General features: G+C 40.5%; 1 protein-coding gene across 1 annotated transcript in view; it reads left to right on the top strand.

Annotated features, from left to right (window-relative positions):
- Unc13c (unc-13 homolog C) overlaps positions 1 to 23,280 on the top strand; it is a 502,014-nt gene that overhangs the window by 229,485 nt on the left and 249,249 nt on the right. The window contains exons 9-10 of the mRNA XM_085844784.1: positions 9,121 to 9,348; positions 11,308 to 11,449. Coding sequence (XP_085700910.1) covers positions 9,121 to 9,348; positions 11,308 to 11,449 — 370 coding nt within the window. The remainder of the gene's footprint in view (positions 1 to 9,120; positions 9,349 to 11,307; positions 11,450 to 23,280) is intronic.

Here is a 23,280-nt window from a genome sequence, read left to right as displayed (position 1 = left end):
ACATATGGCATACATACATACATACATACATACATACATACATACACACATACATGACAAACACTTGTGCACATAAAATAAATAAATAAGTAAAATTGTAAGCAGCCTGTGTTGACTTGATGATCATCTTTCTGTATAACCATACACAGTTGGAGACACTAGGTTGAAGATCCCTGTGGACTATTGAGCTCAGAATGTTTGGTGCCCTATTGAGAACTGGATGCTTATTTCAGACATTTCAACTAGAAGCCAGATCTCAGAACTCACACACCAGTATTCTTTCCTAACTTTCAAATAAATGTATAACATTGGTCCAAACTAGCTACCTAGACCCCCTTAACCTGATACATTCAGGCTTTTTGCTTTTTCACTGGATGCCTGTCTTCTTAGATGTTATGCTATGCTGGCCTAGACTTCCCAGGGTTCCCCTCATGAGTCCTCAAGGCTTGTCATGAACACCCAGCCCAGCAGTTTTCCCTTCACACCACTAGCTACAGTCATGCTGAGTTTTCAACAGCACAAAGAGAGCCAATGACCTAAGGATGAAATCAGTTTGAGTAACAGTGGAATCAACTCTTGTCTTATCTTGGGGTGTTAATGAGCCCATTAATAAACTAAGTGAGTAGAGGAGAGCTTTTACATTCTCTGGTCAGCCACAAAAAAAATGGAGCAGGAAGAAAATGCCCACATAATGCCACAGAAGAAGCAACCCTGTAGTATACCCAATGCATGCTAAGAGACATGATAGACAGTTTACAGGCTTGAACTCCATTTAAAAGGTCGACATCTCATTCTGTTTCTACTCTATAATTTTGTGTGAATTAAGTGATATTGGCCAGTTTCATAAATGCACATACTGCACACTGATCTTATTGCCCCCATTACTATCTCTTGTTCCTCCCCTTCCCTCTGAATTACTTCTTCCAAATGGTCCCCTTCTACCCACATACTCACACACAACTTAGCTACGTAGTTCTTCATATAAAGGAATTGTCTATGAACCTCTTCTCCACCCAGTTAGGAATATTGACAAGCAGGTCTTGTGCAGATAACCACAGCTGCTGAGAGCTCACAGATACAACATCTGTGTGTTCTGAGCAGAGTTCAACAGCACTCCTTCCCATCCTCCATCTCTTGAATTATTTTTCTTCCTTTTTTTTTCCTGGAGGTACTAGGATCCTTGAAGAAAATGATATAGACATCCCACTTAAAACATTGCTGGCCTCATTTTTCACATAAAAGAGAGTTAATAATACCTGCCTCAACATCCAGCTAACATCCAGAAGAAACATATTTGTGGCTTTAAAAGCTCTCTGTCTCTCTGTCTCTGTCTGTCCCTGTCTATATCTGTTTATCTGCCTCTGTCTCTGTCTTTCTCTCTCCCTCTCCAAGCCAGTATACACAAACATCTTGACAAATTATTGAAGCTTGTCTGATTGGCACTTTCATGGATGGACATAAAACTTCAAGCCTTTTTGTAATAGATGATTCAAATCAAAATGGTAATATTTATGCTAATTTAACTTAAAATGAAAAAAACCACTAATGAGCAGCATCTATAAATACTATATAAGAAAATTATTTAGTATTAATAATTTTCACTTTCTCTACAAAACAAAGAGTTCATCCAACTCTCTTAAAGCAAGAAGAGGAAAGTCAAAAAAGAAGTAAAGCCATGCCCATGCAACATTATGATGCTATTTTTAGTGAATACAGTGTCAAGATTAAGATACATAAAAGTATCCATGGAGAGTTATGGTATTGATTTTGTCCTAGGACCTCAGAGAAAATTCAGGAAAAGAGAACAGGAGGCAAAATTGAAAAAAACTTTAGATGGAAAGTCTATTCCCCTGCAGGAAAAAAAATCAATAAATCCTACAAACTTTCATTTTCTGGCTTACGAAGTTTTCACATTAGTCTAACCTCTACCCCAGATCTAGCAGACATCACGAAGATTACAGGCAATGAGGCCCAGTCTGCTACACTTCCAGATTAGCCTTCAGTGCTATTTCAGCAATGGTGGTTCCATTTGTGGTGGACAGAGGTGGAATGAAAGGAGAATCACTCCTCTTCAGTCCTACCCAGCACCTGCATGCCTGTGTTTTGCTGTGCAGGGAATCACAGTTCTCATGTGTGCTCTTCAGTCCTCTTATGATGAAGGAGGTGGCAGATGGCAGTTTCTCAGGAGCAAGGAACATGAGGCCACCATAGGCCTTGTCTGGAGCACAGTATCTGCAAGGCCTTTGTAGCGTCCATTACTCCAAACCACTTGACCTTGTAGAGGAGAACCTAGAGCTCATCCCTAAGACTTCCCAGGGTTATATTATTTTTTTCTGGGTTTAGTCCATGATGTCAGAATCAACTATCCTGTGTGTATGGGATAAAAGACAAAACAGATCTGAGCCCTATGCCACCCCTCATATGTAGATCCTAGCCTCTGGTGCCTGTATGCAAACAGATGAAAGTGAGAGTGAGGCCCAAAATTTTAGACAGGAAACAAAGAAAATGAAATAATATGTGATGAGGGAGAGTGAGATGGGGATAAAGAAAATGTGAGACAGAGATGAGAAAATGAGTCGGTAAGATAGAGGCTACAAGCAGAAATTGGGGGCAAGAGGATGGCAAAGATGGGCTTGGGGAAGAATGATATAAACACCCTTAGTTTAAAAATGTCAAATGCTGCTAGGATGGTTCACTAATTAAGAGCACTCACTGCTCTGGCAAAGGATCTGAGCTGAGTTCTTAATATCTACATGGGGAGGCTCACAACTACCTGTCAGTCCAGCTCCAGGAGATCTTATAGCCTATTCTGGCCTCTGTGGGCATCTGTATTCACACACACACACACACACACACACACACACAGACAAATAAACCTTAAAATGTCATAATAATCTCTAACCCATTATGTATTGTTTGTAAGGTAGGTAGATGGATGGATGGATAGATAGATAGATAGATAGATAGATAGATAGATAGATAGATAGATAGATAGATAGATAGAGGATAGATTCAAGCAGCCCAAAACAGAAGCCTCATCTTAAAAGACAGTAGGATTGCATGGAGTGAATTCTACCTCCTAAAGAAACAGTGGCCACTCATCTCAGAGTAGACGTCTGATGCTTAGGCTGGTGAACTTCTTTTGTCTGTACTTAGGCAAAACAATGAAGAAGCCTTTTCAACCTATTGCAGCCTGTCGCAGGGTGATAAGGTTGGAGATGGTGCCCTAGGACATGTTTATGTCCCACAGGGAAGAAGCATGGTGGGTCAGTATGCCTTAGGCAGCTCCCAGCAGCAATTTGAACTGCTTGTATCAAACTTCTTAGGTATCAGAGGCCATTTAAGGATGAACCTAAGCAGAAAGAAACCTGTGTTTGAAGGTTTTCATGTGTTGTTGTGGTTTTGTTTTGTTGTTGTTTTGATTTTTTTCACTTCTGAATAGGATGTGAAGAAACTAAACGTGATATTTTTTAAAAAAACACATCTTCCCGTCTTTAATCTCTCCCTCAATTTCACCTCGACATATTTGAAAAATGGAGCACATTTAAAAATTATTGATTTGTCCACTTAAGCCATTAAGATATTTCTTTACACTAAATGGGAAATCTCAGTAATTACCAATGAGATAAAAGAACCCATCCTGATTTTTTATTTATTTATTTATTTTAGTGAAAGCATTTCCCAAACTCATCCTAGGAGGCTGCATTTGCAGTCAGGATGCTTATCTGCAGTGGGGATGGTACAGACAGAGTCAGAGGAGCAGAAGTTAGGGCTTGGCTTGGGGGCAGATTCAGTGACAGTCAAATCACTTCAGTAGAAGGTGGCAGTTCCTCATGAGAGGGCCCCCTGCCCACGTGCCCCCATTTTCATCACAGAGCCACCTACAGGGGTGGGAGAGATGCTTCATCACACCAGAGCTCCCCCAGTTATCTAGGTCTTTGTTTGCAAGAACTGTGGGCTATGCAGCTTTGAGTCTCTGAGAAGGGGGTGGCCTCTGGGGGAGTCGCAGGTCTGTTCCATGAAGAGACAGAAAGCATGTGAAGGGAGGAGGGCTGGGGTTATCTCAGATCCAAAGCAACTAATGGGAAGGGTGGGAAGATGTCAACTCTGTGCCCACCTACATGATTCCCCAGAAAGAAAAACAGGCATGCACAGAGGACCACCCACATGATGTCACAAGAAAAGACACGACCCGTTTCTATGCTACAAACTGCTAGACAGCAAAAGCCGTACTCAGATGCCTCAGCCCTGATAGCCTGTGTGCTTTCCCTGGATGCTAACCCACCACCACCTGGGTCTATTAACCTCAAGGGCATGTAAGGGTTTCTGGATGTCTAAACACAAACCAACAAACTAAACTTTCCAGATTCTTTGGACTCTAATACCTTTTGTCTTTAAGCACTGTATTGACCCCACCTGGCTAGTAGCTATGGAGACAGTAGCCTTTGCCAGGTACTAATCGTGACTCTTTGTGGATGCTTCACAGTAACTGGAGCTCAAAGTCTTGCAGTCCCTTGCTAGGATGAAATACTTTGATAGATGTCTCTGATCTTTGCTTGTTTGACTTTCTAAATCCCACATTTAATATTCATTAGAAGACTCTAACTATCATTATATATTACTCTACCTATCTACTTGAGCTCAATTCTCACCTAACCTCATTAAAAGAGGTATTACCATTGTTCTCGTTTGAAACTCATTAAAAAGAGGTAGCACCATCATTCCTGTTTGCCTATGGATGAGGCAGCCAAGGCTTAGCTAAGGTGAAGAAGTAACTATGGGGGTTGAAGTGAAGATCAATTGATAGTGCTTGCTTAGCAGTAATGAGAGCCCCAGGGTAAGGTGCCTTGCACCTCATAAAACCGTGCAAGGAAGAAAGGAAGGAAGGAGGGAAGGAAGAAAGGAAAATAGGAAGGAAGGGAAGTGGGGAGAAAAAAGGAAGGAGGAAGGGAAAGAGAGATGGAGGCAGGGAGGAAGGGAGGGAGCGGGGAAGAGAATGGGGAGAGAAAAAGAGGAGAGGAGAGCAAAGAATTCAAATGCAAAAGAATGATGTTCTGGATCATTTGCAGCTCTATAGAAAATCACCATAAACTAGGTAGATGCTGAATATCAAAACTTCATCTCTCACTGCATCAGCCCCCATGCACCCCAACATTTGTCCCACTGTCAGCTATTGATCTGCGCTCCACAAGGATTAAGTGGGGAAGGGCTCCCTTGGCCCTGTATTGTAAGAGCATCATCCATCAGAGCTTTGTCCTTGGTACCTGCCTATTCTCCTGAATGTCCACCTTCTGACACTGTCATGTTGGTGATTAGGTTTCAGTGCTGACATTTAGGGAACCACAAACATTCAGAACATATCAGCTAGTGCCTGGCAGGTGGGGACTTACCCCTTCTTTCCCACAAATGTGCTAACTACATGCCTAGCACTTTATTGCTATGCTATGTTCTTTTTGTTTGTTTGTTTGGTTGGTTGGTATTTTGGGGGTTTTTGGGGTGGTTGTTTTGGTTTGGTTTGGTTTGGTTTTGGTTTCTCGAGACAGGGTTTCTCTGTATAGCCCTGGCTGTCCTGAAACTCACTCTGTAGACCAGGCTGACCTCGAACTCAGAAATCCGCCTGCCTCTGTGTCCCAAGTGCTGGGATTAAAGGCATGCGCCACCACACCCCTTACATGTGTAGCTGGCTACTTGCCTTTGCATTGCCCTAACTTCGAGATGCACATGTTGGGCAGCTCAATCTAGTTCAGGTTAAGCAGGCTCAGCTTTCTGGTTATAGGCACATAACCTGTTTCCTATGAATTCCAGATCTGAAGCCAAGAGACATTTGTTTTCTCGTCATAACTGTATTCTTAGCACTTTAATTATTGTGCATTATAGGGAGTCCTCCCTCCTGAATTATGGCCCAGGGCACAGTCTACAAGAAGCAGATGATTCATTAAATTGATTATGACTGCCTTTTTACCTTTAATTTCTTCAAAAACTAGCTTGGCATCTGTATCTCTTGAGCACATGCTATTTCCTAAACATTGTGCTAGACATTAGGTTATGCATTTAATAGAGCATAGTCCTACCAGCTACACACACACACACATACACACTTAGGTAAGTGGGTCATTCTGAGTGTTAAACACAAGAGGGTTGAGTGTTTACAGGTTGGCAATAATTGTATCACTTCAAGGTGCTAATGATACAAATGGGGCTTGACCATTGCTTTTGTTTTCTGTAGTGGGAGGCAGAAAATATGATCATTAGGTGTGAGAAGACTGAATCTTCTGTTAAGGAGAACACAAAAATGTATTCTTAGAATAGAGGGTAACGCACTGAGGCAGGAGACCTGGGGATTGCAGAAGTGTGTGGAACATTTGTTGAGCAAATGAGCAGAGAATAGGGCTGGGAACAAAGGAGAAGGTTGAAAAATACTCAAGAATAGACTCACAAAGTATATAAACACACAGGTACACATCAAGTGTATAAACACACATGTTACACACAAAGCATAGAAGCACACATAAACACATGAAGTATATATACACATTAAGTATATAAACACACAAGGATATACACACAGAGACATTAGGGGAGTGAAAGAAATGGGGAAAGAAGGATGGGGAAGTTGAAGCAGACAGATCTACTTATTTGGAAAAAATACTAGAATTGCAAAATAGAAAATTATGAATTTCACATGAAAACTAATATCATTCAAATTATAAGTTAAAAAGTAGAAAGAAAGAAAGAAAGAAAGAAAGAAAGAAAGAAAGAAGGAAAGAAAGAAAGAAAGAAAGAAAGAAAGAAAGAAAGAAGGAAAGAAAGAAAGAAAGAAAGAAAGAAAGAAAGAAAGAAAGAAAGAAAGAAAGAAAGAAAGAAAGAAAGAAAGAAAGAAAGAAAGAGAGACGTTCTGGTTGATAGTGGAATTACATAAAAAGAAACCAGTTTCCCTGTGAGGAATATTTTCCCTTCTATGTAAAGTTGAATTCTCATTGACCGGAGGACACTTGCTTCCATCTAAGCTGAATTCTCTCCCTGCTCTCTTGTGTGGAACTGCACTGCCTAGTCTGTCCATAGAGCGGTCCCTGATGGGAGATGAAGGCCGCACGGGGCAGCGCATCCTGTGTGATGGGGGCTTTGCTGCAATGCATCTCCGTTGATCTCAGCTACTGTTGATCACCAGTGGCTGGCTACTTCAGGAAGCTACCAGAGTATTTTTTCACATAAGCGCTTATTTGCAGTTATCACTGATTACATTGAAATTACTTTGAAATAAACAGAGTAAGACTGGAAATTTGTGACAAATTGCAGCAATTTAAAAACACAGTCTGATTGGAAAATTAAGGTGGGTGTTTGGTGAACAATGGTGAGCAAGGGAAAGGGCTCGCAGATCAGCCGCCAAATTAATTACGAATTCATATCTGAAGCTCTGATCGAAGCTCTTCAAGAAACAAAATGTAAACGCAGAAAAATTTCAAAGCTATGTATCTTCTCTGGAAATGACAGATAAGGGGCTTAAACATAAGTTTCTGTCAGCCTTCCCTTCCCAAATTGGCAATTTCAGTTCACAGATCTGACTAATCCATACATATTCCAGCAGGAACACAACTACAACATCAAAAGAAGAGGGAAGAGATTTCAAAGTTAATTGTCGGAGATTTGATACTTTGGCATAAGGAATCTCTTGACGTTCTAGCTTTAAATTTGTAGCTGCTGTTTGACAATATAGGGGCAGGGAATTCTTTCTAGAGCCTCTGGATTAAGCAATGGCTATGATCTCAGCCTTCTGCGTATAAGGGTGAGGAGTGAATACCATCTTCATGCTGCTTCTAACCATTCAAATATCTTAGTGTGACTGTCACCAAGCAAACACATTTCTCCAGACGCTTTGAATCTTGCAGGTATTTTCTATCCATCTTTGACATTTAAGGGGCATTCTAATACTTGAAGCCAAGTATGCCTGTTAGGTAGTGCAGACATGCAGTCCAACCTAATTCACTATATTTTACTGAGCGAGAACTATGCACTGTGTAGTCAAGCTGTTACTGGTAAATTACAAACATGCTTAATTACTTAATGGCACATAATTTACAGATACACAGCTGTTATAAGGCATGTTTTAACAGATGAATAGGGTATTTTAAATGTTCTTTAAATGAGGATTCATTCTTTTTTAATCTTCTCATTTAAATATGTTTGAGGGCTGGTGGGTGAGGTGGCAGAGCACATAAAGGTGCTTTTCAACCAACACAGTCAGGGTGAGTTCAATCCCCAGAGCATACATGGTAGAAGGCACAGACTCTGACATCTCCATATGTGCCATGACACAGTCATACACACACATGTACACATTCGTATCCCAGGAGCCCAGGCCTAGCAGTGAGGATACCTCTGGTGGGTGGGGAAGTTGAAGGCCACAGACATGGTACTTGGGGAATGATCTATAGCTGGAAGCATTTGTGAATCATACAATACTCAGGAAGTTGATGTCGACCACAAAACAAACAAATTGAAAGATTTTGGTTGAAAGTGAAATTTAGCCCATTTGACTAGAAATATGTCTGTTGGTGAGGATTTAAGTGTGCTGCCTGCTACCTGCTATAGCATCCAGACCACTGGTTTCCAAATGGTTTTTGCAAAGAAGAATGTTTCACTATGTTTTGGTATGTAATGTATGTGTGGTATGGGGATTCTTTCAATGTAAATAAAACAGCGTTTCATTACAGTCCATCCCACAGAGAAAAGTTGGATGAGCCCTGCATTATTTGTCTCCAGTTGAAAAATGCCACTTATGTCTGATCCAGTTCTCAATTCATTTTAGAGTCATTAAATACTTGCATGTCTTATGTTTGCATGCAACAGTTGTTGTTGTTGTCATTTGTAATTCAACCCAACTACTTATAGAACTCCTTACTTGTTCCAGTAATGTGGTTTTATGGGTGACTGAAGTCTACTCGGTTGCCAATAATGCTAATATGGACCAATGCTTTCAGCACAGTGATTCATTCTCCTGATGTTTAACAGAACAGCCATCCTAGCTCCTCTAAACTAAATCTTTGACATGCATGTATCTCCTTTTGAACCATCCCAGAATGACTCCTGGATATTCACACAGTCACTGACTTTCCATTGCAGGAGCAGCAGAGAAGAGCTCTAAGCACGGTGCGGAGGACAAGACGCAGACCATCATCACAGCCATGAAAGAAAGAATGAAGATCAGGGAGAGAAACAGGCCAGAGGTGTTTGAAGTCATTCAGGAAATGTTCCAGATCTCCAAAGAGGATTTTGTGCAGTACACAAAGGCTGCCAAGCAGAGCGTGCTGGATGGGACATCTAAGTGGTCTGCAAAAATAACCATTACAGGTAAATACATTTTATTCTGTATAGAGGGTTTTTATGTGTATTGGGAATCACCATTAATAAAAAACTCTAGATAAAATAGATTAAAAAAAAACTCTCCTCAATGTTGGCAAATCTACCTATTCAATTTTCTCAAATAGATGAAGGAAAATTGCAATACTTTCACTCTATATTCTGTTAATTTACTTATCAATATTTTAAAGATTTAATAAATTAGCTTTTCAAGTTGCTTGCTACTGAATAATGGCAGCAGTGTTAATAATGTCCTCACTGAGGGTCACTATTAGTGTGTTGCTTTAAGGGGAATCATTTTTAGAACTACACACTCGTCCACCTGACCCTTAAGTAAACACCAGTGATGGTTAAAGTTCTTTAAAACTCTAAAGTTGGTCCTTTGAATGATATTAACATGTACGTGGGAGCTGGAGAGATGGGTTATTGTTTAATTAGTATCTACTGCTCTTACAGTAACCTAGTTTAAGTTTCTGGTTTAAGTTGCCAGTACCAACATGGGTGCTTAAAGCCACCTATAATTCTAGGTCCAGAAGATTTGATGCCCTTTGCTTGCCTCCATGAGCACTGCACACATCTGATGTACATACAAACGTGCAGGCAAAAAACCCATATACTAAATAAAAGCAACACCAGAAGCATTAACCAATCTTCTGTTATTTTACTACATAATAAAATAAAAACCCTTTCTTTATTGGATTAAGCTGATCAATACCCACACTCAATCTATTAAGTTTTTAAATCATTTGAATTTTACTGAACAATTTTTTTGCATATGCTGCATGTACCCTAATCCAATACACATATGTAAGTATATCAAAATATCGTTGGATATTTTCTTGATTTTTTAAAAATTTACAGCTACTACTGTATGTTTCTCCTTACGCCCAGCATGGATTTTCAAATATGAATACAATTCAGGATGATAAAATCTAGCTAGCTAATTTGCAAAGTGTCGTTTTGTTCTGAAAGCTCATGCATGACACCTGTTCTGTGCTTTAAGAACATAGCACATAGTATTTGCTGTAATCAATTTGATGTGTGATATGTCTTTTGAAATATGTTCCTCCTACCAAATCATAAAATATACTACATGTTTACACACACACACCATGCTATCTTTCCCTAGGACCCCAACAGCTTCTTGCACACAGTTGTAGTTGTAGTCATAGAGGAGTGACATCATTTTGTATCAGGTTCTTCCACTGAACACAGTCTCTTCCAGTTTCATGCATACTGTGAGAAGTGGCAGTATTTTGTTATGAATTCCTATTAATAGGAAAACAGTTGAGTCAACATTTATCAAAATGAGATTTATACCTGGTCAATGATACACAAAAAATTGTTCCATATTACTGATTATTAAAGAAATACAGATCTCAAACACAGTGAGCTTCCTCCTCACACATTAGAATGCTTACCCTCCAAAATTACAAAAAATAACTGCAGATCAGAATATGGAGGGAAAGGAGCCCAGTACAGTGGTGAGAGCAATATAAATTAAAACCGTTAATATGGAGAACAAGAAAAGTGCTATAAAATATTCAAAATGTAACTACCACATGTCCCAGTGGTCCCACTATGAAGTGTATACCCCAAAGAGACAAAACCAAAAGTCACTATCTCACGTAAATCACTTTACTCCTATGCCCACTGCAGCACAATTCAAAGAAGCGGAGGTATTGGTTCAGCACAGGTGTCCATCAACAGAGGGACAAAGGAAAAGTGGTAGGCACCCATGGTGGGTAGTGCTCAGCAGGATAAAGAACAGAGATGTTACAGTCATTGTGCATACTCTGTTCTAGTTTGTGGAGTTCAGTGAGCCGTGAGAATGAGTGTGGTGAGGTCAACTCTGCAAGCCCAGGGTAAAATGGCAGAAAACATTCTCTCTGATGGTTTTGTTTCTGAAAGTGTCGTCATATTGAAGCCTTCATTTCTGGTTCATTTCAGTGGTTTCCGCACAAGGCTTGCAGGCAAAAGACAAAACAGGGTCCAGCGACCCATATGTGACAGTTCAAGTTGGCAAAAATAAAAGAAGAACGAAAACTATCTTTGGAAACTTGAATCCAGTGTGGGATGAGAAGTTCTACTTGTAAGTACACACCACAAAGCTATCACATAGACATGAGCATTTGAAAATGAATTGAAGACAGGCTCGTGAATGCTGAAGAAGTTAACGCTATATTTTAATCTCGTGCAGAAATGTTGAAAAGGGGAGCTAGAATTTTAAACTTAATATTATGAAATGTTTTGTTTACTCTTTAGAAGTACAGTTAGGGCAGTCTTGGAGGAAGTAGCGAGAGTTTACTGTGTGGTCTATGACTTGGGCTGTGAGTGCTCAGAGTTGAGAATCTATGGGCTGGGCAAGCATTGTACTACACGTGAAGATTTGTGACTAATGACAGAAGAGATATTTGGGGAGCCACCTCATCCATCCATCATGGTAGAAATGAGACTCGACCACCCAGAGAAAATGGCTGATGATAACTTTATGACCTTTCACTGTCTATGGGGACATTTATTTATAAACTCTTACATCTTGCACCTAACAGCAAGAAATCACTCTTCTCTCCAGGATCCTTTTCTTTCTATAGCTCTTCTTGAGAAAAAAAAAATGATGCAATGATTTCTAGTTATAATCTGGTAAAAAGTCACTAAGGGGCGTAAGTCTGCTGTATCTTCTTTATATGCTAAGTGAGCAATCTTGGATCTGTTTAAGTGTGTAACAGGTGAGGGGTGGGGGTTTGTGATTGCTATTTGTTTGAATATAGACCAATGAAAAGTGGTTTATAAAAACTGGTTTAGAGAACCACTTGGGTTTGCATAACTATGAAATGAATGATGAGGTTTGGGTGGTGTTTCTCTTCTGAGGGATGGGTGGGCTCCTCTAGCTCTTTTTCAACAGAAGACAAGAAATCAGTGGGTAGTTACAAATTGAGATTCTACTGGAGTCAAGTAAATGAATAAAGCCAGTTGAGCAACTGGGCAGAATCAGGGGGTGGTGGTAAAGCCCTGACATAAAGGAGATCCCAGAGCTCTTGACTCTAGCTGCATATGTATCAAAAGATGGCCTAGTCGGCCATCACTGGAAAGAGAGGCCCATTGGACACACAAACTTTATATGCCCCAGTACAGGGGAACGCCAGGGCCAAAAAAATGGGAATGGGTGGGTAGGGAAGTAGGGGGGATGGTATGGAGGACTTTTGGGATAGCACTGGAAATATAATTGAGGAAAATACGTAATTAAAAAAAAGATATAAAGGATAATTCTACAGATTTGATTTTTGAAGTACAGCAAGTTTAGAAATCCAAGGTTATGAGTTTTGTCTTGTGATTAAAAAAGTAAACAAAAACCTATTGTCAAAAAAAAAAAAAAAAAGAACTCAGGGCAGAAGCAGCTGGACTGTCACAGCATCCTGCCGTGGAGCCTGCAGTTTGGTGGGAGCTGTACACACAACACTTTAGCCTTGCCTGTGGCACCATTGGCAGAGTGAATCTACACACAGGTGAATAGTTAAGTCTGTAAAATTGTCATCGCAGACAAGATGGTGAGCTTCCTCTTCTAAAACACTCACGCACAGTTGTCCCTCTGGCTTCCCTTGTCCCTAGCAAAAGCCAGTCTGGGTGCTGATGTGGCATTCTTTGTGTTTCTCATTTTCTACATTTCCCGCAGATGGAGTCGTGAGGCATGTGCCCTTCTTCCACAGTGTTCCATTTGCTCAACATAGGGATTCTGAGTTTTAGAACACATCGCTAACTCTTACCGTTTTTCATGCCAGGTAGTATTCCAGTATCATTTCCTGTTTATCTCACAAATCTACGGGAATCCTGGCTTTAACCCAGACTTCCAGTTCTTGGCAAGACTAAGTCTTAAATCTTTGAAATCTTAGCTTTCGGCCTTGTATACAGTGGCATCTTATGTGGGTTTTATTATGTGTCTTTCTCACTACTAAGAGTTGTTGTTAAGCATTGTAGTGCTTATATGCTGTGTCTCTTCCTTGATTAAGTACCTATTCAAATATTTTGGCATTTTTACACAGAGTTTTGTATTTTCTTTTTAGTTGCATATGCTTTATAGTTTTATACTCAGCCCTTGATGCATATTTAAGTAAAATTGAGTAAGGTATAGATTATACCTATGAATATTTGAGTGTTTGTCATTTTGAAAGCATTGTTTGTTCTCAGCTAAATTGCTTCTTTACCTTTTGATGGAATTCAGCTCTGCGTGTGTGGGCGGCTGTATTTCAGGACTCTCTGTTCCGTTCTGTTTGTCTGTTTATACTCAGGACTATGGACCAAACCCTTATTAAGAAGTCTGAAATTAAGGAAGCCTGAGTCGCATGGTGTTCTTCCTTTTTTTCAAAGTTCTGCTCACTGCATTAAGATGCCTCCATTATTTCCATATTAATTTCATAATCGGTTTATTATTTTCTTTATAAAATAAAGCCATGAAAGAGTCAACTCCAAATAGACTTTTTATTTCTTAATAGCCCTGTATGAGATTCAAGTATTAAATCAAATGACACAGCAAGCATCTCAGCCTCGCTCCTGTCTCACCAGGAAGCATCTGGCCTTTGTGAATTCAAGTCCTAGCTGTGGCTTTATTGGTGCTGCTCTTTCTTCATTTAGGAAAAACAGCTTCTAGTGCATTCTCTCTGTGCAGAGAGTTCTGATGAGAAAGCCTACGTCGGATTGTGTTCTTTTTCTGTGTGTGTTGACATGTCCATATGCGTTAGACTATCATTTGGTAAAATTATTTTCAAGATCTATTCCACTGTGTTTATGTTCCCATTGCTCCTTCTAGGAAGTCCGCTTGGTCCTTGTTTTCACAGGGCACCTGTGGCCTCTCACTTCCTGCTGCCTTTGATATTTTATTCTCTCTGCTCATTTGTTCAATGTCATCACTGGGTGGTAGAGTGTTCCTTTTTCTTGTGTTTCCACTGCTTAGGATTTGTTGAGGTGTTTGTGCCTGTAGATCTGAATTTCTCCTCATATATGGGGAAAATCCTGGATAATATTTCTGCCTCTCACCTCAATTGTGGAAACTCCCATTGATACATGCTCGAGTTGCAGTTTCTTGATGCTCTAACTTGATTCGATTTAATTTCTTTTGCTGTACAGAATGTTTTGGTCTTGATTTTTAAGGTTTATTTTGTGTTGTATGTATGAATGTCTCTGATATTGTTCTTTGTACTCGGAGTTATTTGACTAGTGGGGTTCTTTTCTGTTTCCATATTAGACTTTGGATTTTCCCGTGTTCTTTGAAGCACATCATATTGGTATTTTAGTGTGATGACGTGGCATCAGTTGTTCAGACTGTGTAGCCGCTTTCACACTATTAATTCACCCTATCCTTGAAGGAGGATTATCTTTGCATCTGGAGGATTTTCTTCCATTTCTGCATTATTCTCCAGTTCCACAGTGGAAGCTTTTTACCTCCTTGGTTGGGTGTCTTCCTAAGTTTTTGTTTGTTCTTCTTCAGAGTCGTAATCAATGGCACATTCTTTGCCTACTTTCTTCCTCAAGGGCTTCATCATGGTGTGTAGAAAAAAGTATTTGATTTTTATATGTGGTTTCTGAATTCTACTACTTAGTTGAATTTTTTTTTCATTGTTCCTGAGAGTCTATTAGTTGTTTGAGCCTATACAACACCTACCATGAATGTTTGATGCCCTTGACCAACAGTAACACCCACATAGCTTAGTTTTGTCTGCAAGATTTTTTCAATCTGTAGCATGTTTTTCTGTTTGCAAGTCTTTACATCTATACGGTGTCTTGGACAACATTGTGAATATTTCTCTGTCAGCAGCTGGGACAACATTGCGGATATCACATTGTCAGCAGCTGGGTATTTTGACATTCTGCAAAATTCTTACTCCTTGTTCTGAAAATCCATTATATAGAAACATTTTATTTGTTTGGATCTTGCTTTAAAAATCTACTTGACAGAATTGAAATGGGGCTTAAGGATAATCAAGCTGTTCCCTATGAAGGCCAGAGATTTATGTGTTCTCTGCTTACTGACTCTTGAATTCCGAGGCTTTCTGGTCAGTTAAATGGAAAATCGTTCCTTTACCTGGCCCTGGATGGGCGCTGGGCTTTGTTGTATCTAATCTAGCTGTTCTTAAGTTAAGGAGGGTGTTAGCACAACCATGCCCTCATCATTATTCAGGTGACTTCAACAAGGAATCCTCCTTCTTCACTGCTGTGCCCTGTGACCTCCAGCTGCCTTGTTCTACCTGGAGTTTGAGCTTTATCTTTTCAGCCCAGAGGGCCAAAGTAGCTCTAAGTTTCTTGAACAGTGGCTGGGACAGTCTCCTCAGACAAGAAGCTAAAGTAATTATGAGGTCACTTGAGTTTTGATCCTGCAGGGGTCAACTCATTGACTGAACTCCATTATGTTTGTATGCCTTGTAGATGTTTCAGGTTTTTTGTTTTTGTTTGTTTGTTTGTTTGTTGTTTAATGTAGAATAATATCCCTTGTTAATCAGTGTTGTCTGGGATGGAAACCTGAGAAGCTGAATTTAAATGATAAGATAAAGTGAAATAAAACCATGTAAGAGTCTTTGCAGGTCATGGCAGGCAAAATAAACACTCCTAAGGGATTTGATATGTACGTGGCCAGTAGCAGTCTGAGAAATAAAAACATCTACCCAATCATTCATGTTTAATCTTATAAAGATTCCCCCATGAGAAATCAGCTAAGTGTTTGTATGCAGGGAAAGTGTTTGTATGATAAGTGTTTGCATGTAGAAAAAAAATACCATCAACAATCAGGACCATATAGATGTTCTAGCTATGTTAATGTTCATACCAGCCAAAAATAATGTTAATCCTAGACAACCTAGAAAGCATGGGATAAGCACGCAGAAGGGTATATCCAGATTCTGGGAAATATGGTGACACAATGATAATCTTCTCATGTAAAAAGTGTTCTAACCCCAATAGTGAGGGCACATGAGGACCAGAACATATACAGTTGTAACACTGCTAAAAGAGAATGTGAGCAGCAGACCTGAAAGGTTGTTAGGTCTGTGGCTTTTATTTTGTGGATGAGAAAATTGAAGTTCAGATGGGTTATGGAAGAGCCACTTTTAATAAGCACCCCCCTGTTGTGGAGCCAAATATAAGGCATAAGTGATGGTGGCCACATGTACCTTTTCCTATAGTCAGCTTCTCCACTCTAAGAAGGGCTGCTACCCCAAAGGAGGCAAGCTGGCACAAATGTTGTTTAAAAAAAAAAGAGAGAGAGAGAAATCCATGAAATCATTGTTCAACTTTTGGATGTGTTATATAGTTTATTTGTTCCTTGGTTAAAGGCCCTTTGATGCCCTCTGGAGACTTTTATGATGAGATATTTTTATTTTTAATTTCTATCACTTCTTGCACAGCTTAAATTGAGAAATTTTTTCTCATCAATAATTTTAATTCTGGAAGCATTCAGAACAGATTTAATACCCTTTCCCATTTGATATCCCTGAAAGCATTTGAAAATACTTGCATGACCCAAACAGTCCTCTTTCCTAAACTCAAGTTTTTTTGTGTCCTAGTGCTGGTTCCCAAATTTCACCCATGTCCAACCCTGGCCGAATGCATCCTCATGGCTATAGACCCAGTGCCTATATTTATCCTGTTCTTGGAGAGCCAAGTCACCTTTATTGTTCCCTTTTATTGTCATGCTTCCATTCCGGCAAGTGTAGACAAAAGACACACTTTTTATAAGATAGCTAAAAGGAAGTGTCTTACTCAGGGTTTCTACTCCTGCACAAACATCATGACCAAGAAGCAGTTGGGGAGGAAAGGGTTTATTCAGCTTACATTTCCACATTGCTATTCATCACTGAAAGAAGTCAGGACTGGAACTCAAGCAGGTCAGGGAGCAGGAACTGATGCAGAGGCCATGGAGGGATGTTCTTTACTGGTTTGCCTCCCCTGGCTTGCTCAGTCTGCTCTCTTATAGAACCCAAGACTACCAGTCCAGAGATGGTTCCACCCACAAGGGGCTTTTCCCCTTGATCACTAATTGAGAAAATGCCTTATAGTTGGATCTCATGGAGGCATTTCCTCAACTGAAGCTCCTTTCTCTGTGATAACTCCAGCTGTATCAAGTTGACACAAAACTAGCCAGTACAGGAAGTATACCATATTCTCATTTATGCATTTCCATCTCTTTAATTAAAATGTCAATGGTACAAAACCAAGACTATAACTTTTAATATGAGAGAAGGTATTAAGTTACAGGACAGAGATGTAGATGAAGGTGTTGGCTCACATCTTTCTTGTATCAGACTCATTTTACAGAACAAAAATGGAAGTAGAAGAGTGAGGGAAGCTAATTGAATTTCCCAAATATGTATAAGTAATAACTATCCAATTTTTAAGTATGGATAATTATTTTGACCACAGACTTTATAGTTATACATTCATATGTATTAAGCCCTGATCTTTCAAACTTGCCTGATTGACCAACAAAGACTTTTTAAAAGAAAATATGAATATTAGAGAAGGCTAGAGCAGTAATTAAGAGTGCTTACTGCTCTTGCAGTACCTGGCTTGGTTCCTAGCAAATGTATCAGGTGGTTCAACATCACCTCTTACTCCAGTTCCAGGGCATCTGATGCCCTGTCGCTTAAAATGAATATTTTTTAAGTGTGTATGTATGTGTGTGTGTGTACATGTTTGTGTGTAAGTTCACAAAGTTAGAAACAGAAAAGAGAAAGAAGATATCACAGGAGAAGAGTAAAGAGAAGGACGAAGAGAAGAGAGACTGCAATGGAGAGTGTGTAATAGGAAAGCAGAGAGGGGATGCAGGCAGGAAGGAATGGGGCCAGCAGAGGACAAAGGGGAGCATACTAAACAGAGGATGTGGGAAGATGCCATAACGAAATGCAATCTTCTGTATGCTCACTTAAAATTAACTTTAAGAAATGTATGGATAGCATCTGACTCGAGAGTGGGTCATTCTAGAGTGTTTCAGAGAAGAAAGGCATGATCCCTGGAGCCCTTGCAGAAGCCTGGAGAATGTGAGGCTGTCACACATTTCTCATTTCAAAAAGACCACATGAAGATTACTTGTGACAATGCCAGTTATAGATCTTTGGAGATAGATGTCTTGTAGAGTTAAGGTGTTCTCAGTCTTGGCTCTTTGATAATTACTTGGGTACTCCCTTCACAATTAATTGTGATATTTGATTCTAATACCCCATGCTACAGCTAATGGTATCTTTTGTGCTTATAAACTATTCCCTAAAAGGGAGCAGGATGAGTTGCTCCCATTGGATTACAGAAAGAAAACAACCTCAGATGTGTTCATTTAATGATAAACGTGGGAGCTAAGAAACCTATGTCTCATGTATACGTCAGTGGGGTGTTTCCAGAGGATTCTCTAGTCAGTCCTTCAAGCTTCATTTCCCCCTGGATTTTGTTTGCTCTGTGTGTGTTTGTTTGTTTGTTGTTTTCAAATTTCTGAAATAGAAAAAATTTTGTGTTGTAGTCTTCCCAGAGGGCAGGTAGCCATAAGATTGTAGTAGGGATGGATTGTGTCACAACATTTCATAAGAAGAAATTCTGTGAGCTGGGCAGTGATGGCGCATGCCTTTAATCCCAGCACTTGGGAGGCAGAGGCAGGCAGATATCTGAGTTCAAGGCCAACCTGGTCTAAGAGTAAGTTCCAGGACAGCCAGGGCTATACAGAGAAACCCTGTCTCGAAAAACAAAAACAAAAACAAAAACAAACAAACAAACAAAAAGAATTCTGTAAACAGGAAGTTTCATCAACACAATGCTGGGGTAGGAACACAAACAGCTCTACTTTACTGTGAAAGAATAGTTTGTGGCTTAGACATTCTGCTCACACAGTTCCCTGGAAAACCAGCTAGACTCTCTTCAGGGGAATCAGTTAACCTCCCCACCCCCAGCCCCGACCACTTATACTTCACTTGGGCTCCCCATCTGTACAAAACACCATGCTATGCACCAATAAAAGTACTGGTAGGCGCAGAGGTTTCATCGTTTATGAAACATTATCTCCTCTATAAGATTATAAATCTGACTTCTAGAACCATTCTGGATCTAGCATTCTTTTTTGTCTAAGGAAGCCTTTAAATTCTTCAAATCACAAGATTGTTCTGTTTCTTTTTTTCATTGATGCCAGGGATCAAGTGTCTGGCAAGTAGCAACTCAAGGGAATGCTGGTTTACTCTAAGCTTACACTTTCAGCGGTAGAGTTCATCCTGGCCGGAAGGTGTGGCAGGGCAAGTATCCCACCATTAAGAGCCAAGCACAAATGGGAAGCAGGGTGTGTTTTGAAGCTTGACGGCTCACTTCCAAGAGCACGCTCCAGTGGTTCCATAGTCTTTGCCAATAGTGCCACCAGCTCAGGACCAAAAGTTCAAGCACAAAAGCCTGCAGGGGACACTCCACACTCAAACCACTTCACTTACAGATGTAAACATTATTCTCCCCTGCGACTCAGTGTTGCTGTAGGAGGTTCTGTAACCCAAGAACACCATGAACTTGGATAGTGCTATTCAGAGAGATGGCTGCCTTGGCCCTTTAGTAGCGTTTATTAACTATATCCGCTTCCTGACGCCTGGCTTCAGTAGCAGACAAAGAGCCACAGGCATTGTGGCTGTCACCAAGCCATGTGCTGCTCAGCCAGGGATGAGTGTGAATTAAACATAAACTGCGCTGTATACGCGATGGTTTATTTAACACTACAATTAAATAAAAATTCCTGCATACCACAGCAGATTAATATTTTAAAATGACAGGTGGAAAGCAATCAAGATTTGATTTATTGCTTAGATCACTCACACAGTCCCTCCTGCGGCTGGCTGGGGAAGGCAGCTTTTCCTTAGCTTGCCATGATTAGCATATCATTTGTCACAGAAGGTGCTTTCATGTGGTTTCAAAGCAGAAGGGAGTCTACTCACCCTTTATTAGCTTAAATTTTTTTGTTTTTGTTTTTTACTAATCACAGACTAGATTGTGAGTATGCCTAAAAGAGAGGAATTCCAACCAGCTTTGCCTCTCACTTGCAATGTAGTTGAGTTACCAACCTGTAATCAATAGAGACAATAAAAAGGGAGTCAAAAAGAAAAAAAAAAAAAAAAAAAGCTGGGTAAACCTTTAATCCCAGCACTTGGGAGGCAGAGGCAGGCAGATTTCTGAGTTCGAGGCCAGCCTGGTCTACAGAGTGAGTTCCAGGACAGCCAGGGCTATACAGAGAAACCCTGTCTCGAAAAACCAAAAGAAAAAAAAAAGGAGTTATTTTGCTGTTGCTTTGCACTAGAACCTATGAATTCTGTAACAAGAGAAAGGGGTATAGAACGTGGATTGTGTTTCTTAAAAACACAAATTGGAAACCCAAAAAGAATTAATAAACAGCAAACCATGAAAAAATACAGACCTAAAGACTGCCACATCCTGTTCTGTGGGCAGAGATAGAAGAAGATCATGATCTCTGCTTAGTTCTAAACTGAGAAATGAACCTGGGTGTGGTGTCTCAGCCCATGACCCTGCACTGGGAATGTGGAGGCAAGAGGATCAGAAATTCAAAGCCAGTAGCCCAGACTACATGAAATCCAGTGGAATTCAAACAAAGTATTCCAAATCCTCAGTAAATAAATCGAATTTAAAACAGGAATCCACACTGTCAGGTCCAAAGGAAACTCCATTTCCCAAGATTCTGGTAGTTAGACAGAAGTCAGCACTCCTCGGGAGCCTTGAAGCTGGTTCCGCTCTGCCAAAGGAGTCATTTCCCTTGTCACTGGCAGGAAGGACAAGAGGCTACCAGTGATGCCTATTAGCATGCCAAAATGTATGCTGGCTTCCAGGCTTCTTCAGTATTACAGGTTCTTAGCTCTTCTCATCTCCCAGTAACCTTCTGCAGCCCACTGGCTTCCTTCCCCTGAGCTTCTCATTCTCCTTATAGCCCTGCCATCTCCACTGTAAGCTCTCTAGTCTTCTCTTTTGCCCATGCTCGGTCTTCTCCCCCCCCCCCTACTCTGTTCCTGCTTTTCCCTCACCGGGGTCCGTCTGCCGGCCATGCTCAGCCTACTACTTCCTCTCCCTGCTCAGGACTCTTCCAGGAGCCTCTGGCTGGGCACTCCCTCATATCTACCATATATCCTTCTCCTTAAGCATATGTTGGAATGACTGTGTTGTCAGTTTATACACATAGGCCAGTGGGGGATTACTATCGGAAGCCTTCTTGTCAAAAGGAAAAAAAAACCCCTCTGCACTATATGACTCAATAAGATGAGATTAGAAGATTATTTATATTATGTGTTTTGTGTACATAAGAAAGAGTCAGAAGCCATGAGGTTCTGCTAGACACTCATGTGTGGACTAAAACAAATTTTCCTGGGAATACATCTAGTAAGGGCCCTCAGTCTGCCTGAGAGAGCACAGAGTGGTTTTTTTTTAATATTTTTTATTACATATTTTCCTCAATTACATTTCCAATGCTATCCCAAAAGTCCCCCATAGCGCCCCCCACTTCCCTACCCACCCATTCCCATTCTTTTGGCCCTGGCATTCCCCTATATTGGGGCATATAAAGCTTGCAAGTCCAATGGGCCTCTTTTTCCAGTGATGGCCGACTAGGCCATCTTTCTATACATATGCAGCTAGAGACAAGAGCTCCGGGGTACTGGTTAGTTCATCATGTTGTTCCAACTATAGGGTTGCAGATCCCTTTAGCTCCTTGGGTACTTTCTCTAGCTTCTCCATTGGGAGCCCTGTGATACATCCAATAGCTGACTGTGAGCATCCACTCCTGTGTTTGCTAGGCCCCGGCATCGTCTCACAAGAGACAGCTATATTTGGGTCCTTTCAGCAAAATCTTGCTAGTGTATGCAATGGTGTCAGTGTTTGGAAGCTGATTATGGGATGGATCCCTGGATACGGCAGTCTCTAGATGGTCCATCCTTTCATCACAGCTCCAAACTTTGTCTCTGTAACTCCTTCCATGTGTGTTTTGTTCCCAATTCTAAGAAGGGGCATATTGTCCACATTTTGGTTTTCATTCTTCTTGAGTTTCATGCGTTTAGCAAATTGTATCTTATATCTTGGTTATCCTAAGTTTTGGGCTAATATCCACTTATCAGTGAATACATATTGTGTGAGTTCCTTTGTGATTGTGTTACCTCACTCAAGATGATGCCCTCCAGGTCCATCCATTTGGCTAGGAATTTCATAAATTCATTCTTTTTAATAGCTGAGTAGTACTCCATTGTGTAAATGTACCATAATTTCTGTATCCATTCCTCTGTTGAGGGACATCTGGGTTTTTTCCAGCTTCTGGCTATTATAAATAGGGCTGCTATGAACATAGTGGAGCATGTGTCCTTCTTACCGGTTGGGACATCTTCTGGATATATGCCCAGGAGAGGTATTGCTGGATCCTCCGGTAGTACTATGTCCAATTTTCTGAGGAACCGCCAGACTGATTTCCAGAGTGGTTGTACAAGCTTGCAATCCCACCAACAATGGAGGAGTGTTCCTCTTTCTCCACATCCTCGCCAGCATCTGCTGTCACCTGAATTTTTGATCTTAGCCATTTTGACTGGTGTGAGGTGGAATCTCAGGGTTGTTTTGATTTGCATTTCCCTGATGATTAAGGATGTTGAACATTTTTTCAGTTGCTTCTCTGCCATTCGGTATTCCTCAGGTGAGAATTCTTTGTTCAGTTCTGAGCCCCATTTTTTAATGGGGTTATTTGACTTTCTGGAGTCCACCTTCTTGAGTTCTTTATATATATTGGATATTAGTCCCTTATCTGATTTAGGATAGGTAAAGATCCTTTCCCAATCTGTTGGTGGTTTTTTTTGTCTTATTGATGGTGTCTTTTGCCTTGCAGAAGCTTTGCAGTTTCATGAGGTCCCACTTGTCAATTCTCAATCTTACAGCACAAGCCAT

The sequence above is a fragment of the Mus caroli genome, unplaced genomic scaffold (assembly GCF_978045245.1).
Source record: "Mus caroli unplaced genomic scaffold, Mus_caroli_1 scaffold_11, whole genome shotgun sequence".
NCBI lineage: Eukaryota > Metazoa > Chordata > Mammalia > Rodentia > Muridae > Mus > Mus caroli.
Note: the sequence above shows the minus strand (reverse complement) of the source record. Positions and strands in the feature narration are given on the sequence as shown.